The 12,461-nt window shown below is 47.9% G+C and overlaps 1 protein-coding gene across 1 annotated transcript; it reads left to right on the top strand.

Moving 5' to 3' along the window:
- Nucleotides 1-9,649: 9,649 nt before the first annotated feature.
- On the top strand, nt 9,650-11,322 carry LOC123150378 (hydroxycinnamoyltransferase 4). Its single transcript, XM_044570237.1, has one exon. The coding sequence runs from the start codon at nt 9,762-9,764 to the stop codon at nt 11,049-11,051; it is 1,290 nt and encodes a 429-aa protein (XP_044426172.1). The 5' UTR covers nt 9,650-9,761; the 3' UTR covers nt 11,052-11,322.
- The last annotated feature ends 1,139 nt before the right edge of the window (nt 11,323-12,461 follow it).

Genomic DNA, 12,461 nt, shown 5'->3' with positions numbered 1-12,461 from the left:
TCCCCTTTGCCCTTCTTCTTCCTGGCAGCAACGACCAACTGTGTCAAGTGCGTCCGTCGCCCAGAAGCTCACCTCTGCACCGCATCCACCGTCTTCGTCGCCAGATCCAGAGCAGGTGCACGCAGATCAAGCGGTGGCGCACGCGGATCCAGCGCCTCCGTCGCCCAGAAGCTTGCCGCCGGTGCAAAAATCCAAGCTTTGACCTCGGATGTGGGATGTGAGTGTTGTGGGGTGCGAGTGGAGGCGGGAGAAAGATGGCGGCAACGGGGAGAGATGGTGGCCGGCGAGGTGGGCGAGGTGGGCGAGGTGGTTGCCGACGAGGTGGGCGAGGTGGTTGCCGGCGAGGTTGGCGAGAAGAGAGAGGCGACGGGGAGAAGAGAAAGCAATGAGTAAGGAGCGAGTGAGTGCTGACGCGAGGGTAAAAGTGGAAAGCGCAAAAAAATCGTAGCGTGCCGAAACTTGTACTAGTTTTCTCCACCGACAATTATTTCGGAACAGAGGGAGTAACAGAGAACCTGTAGAGAAACAGAAGCACCAAACGTGTGCGTCTACCTCGTGTTAATGCAGTCAACAGTTTCTGGGCAGGACCAGGGCCAACACCATCCAGTCCACCGTAAGCCCCCTCCGCTCTGGCTTCTTGATTAATTACAGTACCTCTGACGATGACACGCGCTGACTGACTGACGATGACACGCGTTGCGCTTTCTGCTCTGGGTGGACATGGATATGCTATGCAGAGGTTCGGGGATGTGTCCAAGGAGATCAAGCGGGTGCGGAAGCAGATGGAGGAGGACGAGCAGCTGGCCTCCCTCATGCGCGGCCTCCACGGCCAGAACCTCCGCGACGACAAGGCTGCAGTTAGTTGTACTCCTGTATCTCTGCATACTCCGTACTTAATTCAGTTTGGTTGCAGTACTTGTATCTCTCTGTATCTCTGATGTACTCTTGTCTCAGTTTGGTTGGAGTATATTCAGTTTGGTTGCAATACTCTTGTCTCTGCATACTTAATTCTGTAGTTTCTCTCTGATGGTAGTAGTTGTATCTCTGCATACTTAATTCACTGAATTTCGTTGCAGTAGTTGATTCAAGTGAAAAGATTCGGTTAGTTTTCCAGTAGTTTTGCTGGAGTAATAAGGAAAAGTTGCAGTAGTTGTCAATGTTAACCTCGACGTATCTGCAGTTTCAGTCACTGCTTGCTACTCCTCCTTATAACTGCAGTTTAGTTGCTTCAGTCGCTGCTCATTTCTTCAGTAGCTAAATAAGTTCAGTTTAGTTTAGTTGAAGTGAGCTGCGTTCTTGCTGCGGCCTTGCGTATTTCATTTTGTTTAGTCTAGTCCTCTGATTTTAACACAAGCCTTCCTGAGTATCAAAAACTCCAGACCCTACTTCCAAACTTCAGCATTAAAATAAACTTTTTCCTCTCCTCTCCTATTCCACTCCACTCCTCTCTCTTCTATTCCACTCCTTTCCTCTCAACAAGTCATTTTCTTTAATTAATTAAAATGAAACTAAATGATTTTTTAATTAACTGAAACTTGTTTTTTAATTAAAACTAAATGATTTTTTCAGTAAATGAACTTGAGTTAACTAAAATTAAATGAATTGTAGCAGGAGTACCCTCCTTATCTTGACTTCTCTTCTCTTTTCAGCAAGTGCAGCAACAGTATGAGTAGTTCTTGGAGTAGTGTAGTGTTTAGTGTAGACTTGCAAGTACTCCTCTCCTCTCCTACTACTCTCCTATCAGAGATTACTGTAAGTGTAGTACTGCTTGGAAAGATTAGTGACATCAGTATTTGTATTTTGGTGTAGTACTGCTTTAAGTGACCTTAGTTGGTTTAGTACTGCTTGGAGTAGCTTGCTGTAGAGATTTGTGTATTCAGCTTGGAGTTGTTAATACTCCTTTTCATCCAGTGCCAAAATACTCCTTTTAATGCAGGTTTTTTAAAATTAGGATTAGGAGTAGGATTAGTAGGAGCATGACTAAAATTAAAAGAATGCCAATAAGCAAACTTGGCAGTATGGAAGCTTGTGAGTAACTTGACCAAAGAATGATGTTAAAGAGTAGCTTGGCATTAATTAAAGAAAAGTATCTTCTCTCTTCTTCTCTCTTCTTATCTCTCCTCTCTTCTCTCCTCTCTTCTCTTATCTTGTGTTAAAGTTAAATTAATTTTTTCCTCTCCTCTCCTATTCCAGCCCACTCCTCTCCTCTTCTATTCCACTCCTTTCCTCTCATATTCCTCTCACATACTCTTCTCGAATTCACTCCTCTCCTCTCCTACTACTCTCCTATCAGCGAATGATCATACAAATGGAGTAGTAGAAATATACACATACAAATGGAGTATGGAGTAAAAAAATACATGGAGTAAAAATACAAGTGGAGACATACAAGTGGAGTTACACATATAAGTGGAGTTAGACATACTCCAACATACTCCACAAAAACAACGTACTCCAACATACTCAAATATGGATTATTACAGACATGACAAGCATCACTAGCATCACAAGCATCATCACTAGCATCACAACCTCATCACTAGCATCACAAGCATCATCACTAGCATCACAACCTCATCACTAGCATCAGAGCCTCATCGCAAGCATCACAAGCATCATCACTAGCATCACAGCCTCATCACTAGCATCAGAGCCTCATTGCAAGCATCACAAGCATCATCACTAGCATCACAACCTCACCGCAAGCGTCATCACAAGCTCATATTCCATTACTGAACCCTCTCCATTAGCTCTAAGTTGTATAATGCATTTGCATAAACCTCTAGAGGGCATGATAATCTTGGAGGTAGTTGCCCAATCCCCTCAAGCCTTTCCTTGTTTACATGGGGTATTTTATACCCATTGCCCCCTGCATGGTTTAGGATCTCAATCATGCACGTCTGCAGAGTTAGGAAAATTCTGTTGAGCTTGTAAACATCATAGCCTTCAAATTCCTCCAAAACACCCTTAATAAGGTATTGTAGTGTTTTAGGACTCAGACAATCTGTCAGGGATTGGAGCGAGTTGAAAAACCCAAGGTCAAGCACATTCAAATTAGGACGGTTGGGAGGCTGTTGTATTATTCTGATGTCAAGTCCAGTTTTTGCGACAACTTCTAGAAATTCCTGATCATCTGGCAAGATATGGGGCTTAGCATTATCCTGCTGAATGTAGATGGTTTGTCCAGCATCGCCTTCAGGCCAAACAGCTTGTATTGCTGGCAAGACCTTCTCTATCAGGAACTCCCTCATCACTTTTCTGTCGACCTTTATTGATTTTGTCTCTATTGTACCTCTGGACCTGTTGTCGCTTCTCCTTTGAGCAGGAACTTCTTTCACGAATGGCCAGATACCGATTTTCCCAGAGAAGGTCACGTTTCCTTCACTGTCCCACCTCGGCCTAGCAACGGCCGTCAAGAACATCACCTTTCCAATAAAGTTGCCATGTATAGGCCTTGTAGGCTCTTCCTCCCCGTCCAGCAGATAATAGGTTCTATTCTTCTTGGTCATGTTGAACCACTTCTCGTCAATATGGACAACATTATGCATAGTCTTGAACTTAGGCCTTGGTGTTGCTGTTGTTGCCTCGTCAAGCATTGACAAACAAAATTTCATCATATCCTTCTTATTCTGGTCCTTTAGAGCTGGCTTCACGCAGTTTGTATGCCTCCTTATCAAGTTTAACATGAACTTTCTATGAAGTGTGGTAGGGCTACACCCCAGTTGCCAAGCAAGTGACCTAATGGTAGACCTTTTGTTTAATGGGATCGTTAGGATTTTTTCTAGATTAATGTCCTTAGGCTTTCTTCCAGAATTTCCTTTTTTTTATTAGAAACATCCACCTCTTTACCTTCGCTAATTTGCCTCATTGCTTTTCTCCAAATTCTTTGTATACTCCAAACACCCACTCCGAAAAAATTTGCAATGTCTTGCTTGTCAGTTCCCAAAAAAGTGCCTCCTCTACTCATACACAGTGTATGCATTGCTACATAAGCAGCAAATTTTTGCTGGTCATTAAGGGTTTTATATTTCCTAGCAACTTGCCCAACACCTGCACCAAGACATACAACAGAGAAATGATTAAATGAAATGATCAAGTGATGAAGTGATGGAATGATCAAATGATGAAATGATGGAACGATCAACGGTAACTGTACCTGGATCTTGAACAATTTCATCTCCTTCCATTCGCTCTCCTGGATCTTGAACAATTTCATCTCCTTCCATTCGCTCTCCTGCATCTTCGTCCATTTCATCCACATCTTCTACAGGTGGAGTGAAGTTGAGATCTGGGAGATCCATTTTCTCCTGAAGATATGAATATGTAAGATGAAGTAGAAGTAGAAGTAGAAGTAGAAGTACAAGAAGAAGAAGAAGAAGAAGAAGTACATATAAATTCAGTCTGCTTATTGTCAAAGCAACAGTGACAATATTGTTATGGTCAATTGTTGTCTGTTTACTGTCAAAGCAAGAATTTGTTTCCTAGGTTAATGAAGCATTACCAGCCATAATTAGTTTCCTAGGTTAATGAAGAATTTGTGCGTGTTAGATCAGCGGATCTCTTAGTTGAATTCATATATAGAGAAGGGAGTGCCTGCTTGTATATATTTTACTGTTGCTACCATGCCAAACTAACAAACTTCCCAATATTGTGCCCTTCTGTACTGTTATTGAGAAAGTTCATGGTTACTGATCTGTAGGAGTATTCCAGATTTAGTGTAGGAGTAAAAATCAACTAAATCCTTTTCCAGTTAATTAAAATTAACTAAATTCTTGCTTCTCACTCCTTTTTCTCTTCTCTTACATTAGTTCAAGATCTTCTTCATTTAATTAGGAGTAGTGTAGGAGTAAAAGCTTGCAAAAAGACCAAATCAGATTTAGCACTTGCAGTAGTATGGCACTTGTACTAATATTTCTGTTTACTCCTATTAATATTGCTAGTGTTTAATTCTGTTAATATTGCTAGTGTTTACTCATTTCAATTAGTGCTAATGTTTACTCCATGTCAATATTACTTTTACTGTCATGGTCATCTTATTTGAACCTTAAGGGTTTGTGCACCTTATTTGAACTTTCAGAAACCAGCTTAATTTCCTTAGGTGAACTCATAATATGACAATTGTTTCAGAAACAACACCCTTTTCAGTACATCAATTCTGCCTTTTCTTGTCAAGAAACAACACCCTTTTCAGTACATCATCTGCAAATTTGATTCACTTAATGTTACTCCTAACTGAATTCCTTTGATAGTGTGAAAGAAAGCGAACTTGAGCCAAGGTGATGGTGATGGAAATGAATGAAAGAAAGAGAAGCTAGTAAGGTGACCTACCTACCATTTTCAAACCAAGACTTTCTGTTTTGTGACTGGTCTTACTGTTTTGAAATTGTGCCCTGGCTGAATTTTCTCAACTGTAATTCTGTTGGTGGGGATGCTCAAGATACCGTAATTTTGTACCCACACCTAGCGACAATGTACATGTGCACACTACTCCATTACCAAAACATTTTGATATCCTCATTGACTGATTTCCTGAGTGAACGTTTCCAAAACTAGCAGATCAGGATCTTGATATCGATATATTGCTAGTATTCCTGATTTCTTGATTGAAAAGTAACATGAACAATTTTGCAGGATGCCTACCACAAAGATGAGCAGAGAGCAGGGGAGTTCACTGGAATGGAGCCGCTGGTGGCCTGGCCGTAGCCATGGAGGAGGTGGGGGCGGAGGAGGAGTTGAGCGCTGGCCAGGGTCAGGCGGGGCAGGAGGTGAGCGCTGGCCTGGAGGAGCCCGGCGGAGAAGCAGGGGCGACGAGGGGCCTGGCGGAGGGGCAAAGAGGAGCGCTGGCCTGGAGGAGGGGCAAAGAGGAGCGCTGGCCTGGAGGAGCCTGACGGAGGGGCGCTGGCCTGGAGGAGCCCGACGGAGGGGCGCTGGCCTGGAGGAGCCCGACGGAGGATGGAGGAGTCCTCGACTGGAGGGGTGCTGCCTCGCGGATGGAGGAGGAAGACGATCTGTTTTCAAACGAGGGGTATTTCTGTACTTTTGTGCGTTTTCACCTGGTGGGAGAGGAACTCCCAACGACAATTATTTCGGAACGGAGGGAGTATATTATTCTACTACCACTACATTTGTTGCCGCCATCGCCAAGCAACGCATCGATGATGAAGGCACAGAATATGGCGTAATTAGAATTTTTCAGAGCTACCTAACTTCACATCTGAGAAGACCTTTAGGGCAATCTTCAAAGCTGACCCGCAAATGGCTCCGGTATATGCCCGGACGTGTTCCGTGGACATGATGCGGAGGGGGCCATCCAAAGCTATTCATAAATTAATCTGGTTGGGAGAAGAGAGTAGAGGGGGGCCATGCATATGATGGGATTTGTGGTGTTTGGTTGGGAGGGGAGAGAAGAGGAGGACAATACATATATATGAAGAGAGAAAAAAGAAGAAGACTACGAGGAGACTTCTGATTGATCAAGTGGATATCCAGACTCTAAGAAAGCTTTTCACTTTTGTCTCAGATTTGCCGGAAAACAAACATCCTGACCACTTCATAGATCATGGGTCCCTATTGAATAATAGAAGTTGACATAAATGGTATAGACACCATAACACAGACATATATCGGAGCTTTTGAGAGATGTCCTTACGTAACATTGTTGGCACTGTAGACTGATCGAGCTTGATAGACCTTTTTACATAAAAAAAATCAGAAGGAAAAGGGAAGAGAGAAACCCAACCCCAACCATGGAGCAAAATCATGACTGGACACTTGGGCAGCTTGCTTTAGACGCACAATACTGATGGGTTGACAGAGTGTTCTGATTCAAAAAGCAAAATGGGTAAAAGGGAAAATAATAATAATAATAATAATCTTAGTTAATTACCGGGATCTCATGCATGTAGCCTAAGAGAAATCTGACCATACAAGCTAGCCTACGTACATCATGCCATGTTTTTCTTTTTGCGGGGGTACATCATGTCCTGTCGACGTCGCAATACGGGAAAGAAATCTAACCTGTCACGAAGCAACTATCTTGTCCCATCATTAATGTCCAAATGATAAATCTGGCCATAGCAAGTTATATTAGAGCATCTACAGTCCCACGCCCTAAACCCCTCTTAAACGCCCGGAAAGACGGCTTGGTCACTGATCGATCACGAAAAATTGATCAAAATGGGCTCCTCAAACGCCGCCTGGCCGACACCCCTCATATCCAGCTTAAATATGGGGCGGATACAGGGCGCGGACGCGTCCGTCACGTCAGACTAACGTCAGGGTCCCATGCGAAATCGCCCGGAAAACCAAGCAGTCTATCGGACGTCTCCTCGGGTGAAGGGTGTGAACACTGTGTGGTGCTGGTCCGGCTCGCCGCCCGAGGCCAAATCCGGCTATTTAAGCTAGCCGGTGTCCCCCATCTACCTCCTCTCTCCTGCTCCGACGCTCTTTCCACGCTCTTCGGCTTCGCCATGGTCCGGAAGAAGATAACCACCTGCGCTATGCTCACACGGAGCGCCGGTACCAGATCGAGAAGGAGATCCGGGCAAGGCGCGCCGCGCGCACCCCCCGCGTCCGTTGCCGGGCTGCCTCCGGACTCGCCAGAGTCAGAGGAGGAGGAGGAGGAGGAGCTGGCGTCGGCTCCGGGCTTCAACGTGGAGCATGCGGAGAAGGAATTCACCATCACCCAAGCGGACGAGATGGCAGAGCAGCAGGCCATCCTGGAGTCCATCCAGGATGAAGCCTATGTGGAGGCCAACCGGCGATTCATCCGGCAAGAACGGGCAGCGACCGACGCCCTCTTCGACGAGGTCGAAGCGGAGATGGAATTAGGCTGTCGTGGAGGAGCCACGGAAGTTAGAGCGGCTGCCTCCCATGTACCTGACATCAGGCATCGAGATAGTGGACATCTCCGACGAGGACTAGACTAGTTGATCTACGAAGTATGTAGGATTTTTTTTTTCTTTACATGCGTGTAATATTCGGATTGGAATATGCCTATTTCTTTGGGCTATATGAAACTGCAAGAATGATATAATCTTTAACAGAAAACCTATGATTAATTTATTGCAGGTTATATTCAGGGCTACGGCATGGATCCGTGGTCATTACTCACTCTTACGGCTTCCAGGGAGCAGCTGGCTACTGGGTGCAACCGATGGAAGATGGCAACATGGGTTTTTTTTCAATCGGTTTGGATGGCGATCACTGCATAGGATAGGTCCTTACTGTATTTTCGTCCGGCCGGATGCGGCTTTGAGACTTGTACTCTTTATTTATTTTTTTGCTTGCTCTTGTTGTAAGTTGTACTCTGCAGACCAGACTTTATTACTCTCGACGTTTTAATAAAGTGGGCATCTCTCAGATGCAAAGGCCGGAGAATGACCTCTTTTTTTAAGAAAATAAATTTAAATTTTCTAGTATGATGTATCCGGATGTATGGATGCATGCCCGCTGGTGCATGTCCCATGGTTGTCTTTTTTACTGACCATATATGCGCCAGCGCTGACGATCGGTGTGCAGCCTGAGATTTTTGCTTTTAATACTGAAGTTAACTGCAATCATGCGGCCAAAGCCTGCAGCCGCTCCCCTTAAATATTGCGTTAAACCCGCTGCAGTTCAGAGGACTTTTAAACCTAGAGAATAGTCTTACTAAATTGAGCAGTGTACAATGTCTTACTAATAGCACGCTACGGTTTTGAAATTTACGAAGTCACCATAGGCACCTCGTCGTCGACGGGAACGTCTACTCCCACTAAATGTGCATCGCCAGGAATCCTGAAATAAATCCAGGATTAAATGTGAGCATCAGATTTTGAACCCTGATGAGTTATGGATACCACAATCCCTCTAACCATCCAATCATAGATTGGTCCACTCAAGTCACTGTTTCATAATTGTTCAGGGCAGCGACTGAGCTGAGCGAGTCTTGACACGAATCTTAACCGACCAAGTGATATAACTTATAAGAAGAAAAAACTAAAAAGAAAATTTTGCATGAATCTCCACGGAAGATTTAACAAATATAGCATCGGCTGAGTCATAATCAAATCTCAGTAGATTTAGCAGCACTGTTGTGCAAATTACCAACCCTCGTCCAATGAAATGTCATTCCTCTTTCGTAAACTTTCCTATAAGGGAGTACCTAGAACTCATCTAGATGAGACGTAATTTGGTCTCATTCACCTAAAAAACAAGAATGGATACAACTCATGTCAGCACACACGCATCTTATAGCATCACATCCAATGGCTATAAAATATGAATGAGATCAAATTAAATCTCATCTAGATGAGTTCTAGCAAAACTGTTCCTGTAAAGGAAGAGAACGACCCCTGGTATCCCCCATTAATTCCACGAGCTCTGAATTCCATATGCTACGACGATGTAGAAAGTGCGCACTGGCGGAGAAGTCAGGAGGAAACGTGTGTACTCTCAGTGTCCAGTCTCCGTCTTCATTCTTAATTTACCCCGGCATGGAGACGAGAGAGACACGCCTAATCATGTCGTTCGGAGCTCCCAGCAGCTATCTGCTTTACCGCACCGGCCGTCTTTACCAGTCATCGATTTTACACGGCCGCGTGGCTCCAGTGTACAGCGCAAATGCCACCAACCGCGCGCGCCATGGAGATGGCCTCCATCTCCATGGCGCCTTCCTGCTTCTATTTAAACCCGGCGGAGCGCTCTTAGAAATCACAACGCCGACTGCCAACTGCCAACTGCCAACTTTCAACGTCACTTCACACTAGCTAGCTCGGTTGGCAATGGCGATGGTGGAGGTGCTCTCGTCGGAGCTGGTCGTCCCGGCCGAGCCGACGCCGGGGGGCAGCATCTGGCTCTCCAACCTCGACCTCGCCGGGAGGAGAGGCTACACCCCCACCGTCTACTTCTTCCGCCCCAACGGCGACCCGGGCTTCTTCGCCGCCGACGCCATGAAGGACAGCCTCGCCAGGGCGCTCGTCGCTTTCTACCCGCTCGCCGGCCGCCTGGGCCTCGACGCCACCGGCCGCGTCCAGGTGGACTGCACCGCCGAGGGCGTGGTATTCGTCACCGCCCGCTCCGAGCACTACGCGCTCGAGGAGCTGATGAACGAGTTCGTGCCCTGCGGCGAGATGCGGGACCTGCTCGTCCCGCCCACGCCGGCGCCCAACCCGCCCTGCGCGCTGCTCTTCGTGCAGATCACGCGCCTCCGCTGCGGCGGCCTGGTGCTCGGCCAGGCCATGCACCACTCGATCGTCGACGCGCGCGGCGCCGCGCACTTCTTCGAGACCTGGGCGAGCATCTCCCGCGGCGCAGGCGCGCCCACCGTGCCGCCGTGCTTCGACCACACGCTGCTCGCCGCGCGCCCGCCGCAGTCGCGCGCGGTGCTGTACGACCACCCGGAGTACAAGCCGGAGCCGGAGCCGGTGGACCCCGTGTCGGCCTCCACGTACGCGAGCGCCATCGTCACGATGAGCAAGGGCCAGGTGGGCGCGCTCAAGGCGCGGTGCCTCGGCGCATCCACGTTCCGCGCCGTGGTGGCCCTGGTGTGGCAGTGCGTGTGCCGCGCCCGCGCGCTCCCTCCGTCGGCCGAGACGCGGCTCTACTCCATGGTGGACATGCGCGCGCGCCTGGACCCGCAGCTCCCGGCGGGGTACTTCGGCAACGCGGTGATCCGCACGTCGGTGTCGGCCACCGTGGAGGAGGTGGTGTCGAGCCCGCTGGTCCACGCCGCGAGGCTGGCGCGCGCGGCGACGAGCCAGGGCGGCGACCACGCGAGGTCGCTGGTGGACTACCTGGAAGGGGTGGACACGATGAACCTGCCCCGCAGCGGCATCTCGCGCGCGCACCTCCGCGCCATCAGCTGGATGGGCATGTCGCTCTCCGACGCCGACTTCGGGTGGGGCGCGCCGGCGTTCATGGGGCCGGCCCTCATGTACTACAGCGGCTTCGTGTACGTGATGAACGCGCCCGGCAAGGACGGCGCCCTCGCGCTCGTGCTGTCGCTGGAGCCCGAGAGCATGCCGGCGTTCAGGGAGGTGTTCGCCGACGAGCTGGCCCGCCTCGAGCTGTGATGAATATATAGTAGACGCACACGTATCACGCAACGTTACCATGCGAGGGACATGCATGGATATATTCTGCATCTCCATGCAGGCATGTACGTTCGCGTCGTAATTATTTTATTATTACCACCGTGTGGTAGTATGTTAACATGTGCGCGTCCATGAGTGAAGTGTTGGCTGGTAAGTAAGCCATGCATGTATAGCCGCATGCCGCTATCTTTTACTGGCTAGTGTAATAAGACTCGAGAAGTATATATTGGACTTGGGCATGTCATGTGTATCTCTCAGTCTCTCCAGCTAATCAAGCCGAGTGTCTCGTGTCGATTGCCGCATCTAAGCCGCCCTACACCGTTCCTTTTACACGTCGCTCTATGATGAGGACATGCATGGCTATCTATCACTCTACTTTGACATCTTGAAATTATTGTACCCAACTTTACGTATACATACCATGTGAATTCGGACACCCTGGTGCCCGTTCTCGTGCCTTAAGATTTGGACGTCTGTCCTGCGACGTTTGGGCAGGCATCGTGGTGCCCGGTGTGGCATCACGGATGCGTGTGCATGCTTTAGCTGCTTGCCTGTGGCGAGCACCCTTGCCATCATGCATGCACGCAGATAAAAACAGAGGGGGTTGGCAACGGACTTGGTGGAGTGGGTGTGCTCCTCACCAAATCGATCGTCGTGGAAAATGAAGATCGCCGCATGAAAAGCCTCGGCCACCTGCGGTATCCGCGGCGGCTGGCAAACGTCGGCATCATCATGCGGCAACCGGAGACCATGATTCCTATCGTGGGTTGGTGGCATGTCCATTTCCCATGAAGATCGGGGATGCAATGTGCGAAGTTAATCTGGCCGTTGCTGGACGCTCAACGGTTGGGGAAATGGGAATGCAGCTAGCTGGAGTACTGACTGGACCAGAGTGGTTTCTTGGTTTCATGGCGTGGGCTAACGCCACGTCCGATGTGAAGGTGATGGTGTTGCTGACTGTTTGGCGCATCTGGCAACTCATGGACTCATGATACACGTGCTGTGACCTCCGACAGAAGCTACACGGCGGTTCCTAGACAACTACATACTTGTCAGACACTGTTTAACGAAAAGAATGTTTCATTCTTTCATGGGCTGGTTGTTCATGCCTGTGTATGCTGGTCCCATAAATTGTCTATCCTGTGAAGGCTGGGGGACATGATCTTTTTACAATGGTGTTTACCTGGTTGGATCATAGAACCACGGAGATTTTTCTCTCGGTACAAATGGTGATGTACTTCTTTAGAAAAGACCTCTCTCATCCTAAGATGTCTTTTAAATTCTCTATAAAACATTGTTTTCTTCTTTCGGACTGTTTACTGCAGGCGTCATGTTATTGAAAAAAAAAACTTATCGATGCTCTTGTACATCCGACAACGGGATTCACAG

Source organism: Triticum aestivum, chromosome 7A, assembly GCF_018294505.1.
Source record: "Triticum aestivum cultivar Chinese Spring chromosome 7A, IWGSC CS RefSeq v2.1, whole genome shotgun sequence".
Classification (NCBI taxonomy): Eukaryota; Viridiplantae; Streptophyta; class Magnoliopsida; order Poales; family Poaceae; genus Triticum; species Triticum aestivum.
Note: the sequence above shows the minus strand (reverse complement) of the source record. Positions and strands in the feature narration are given on the sequence as shown.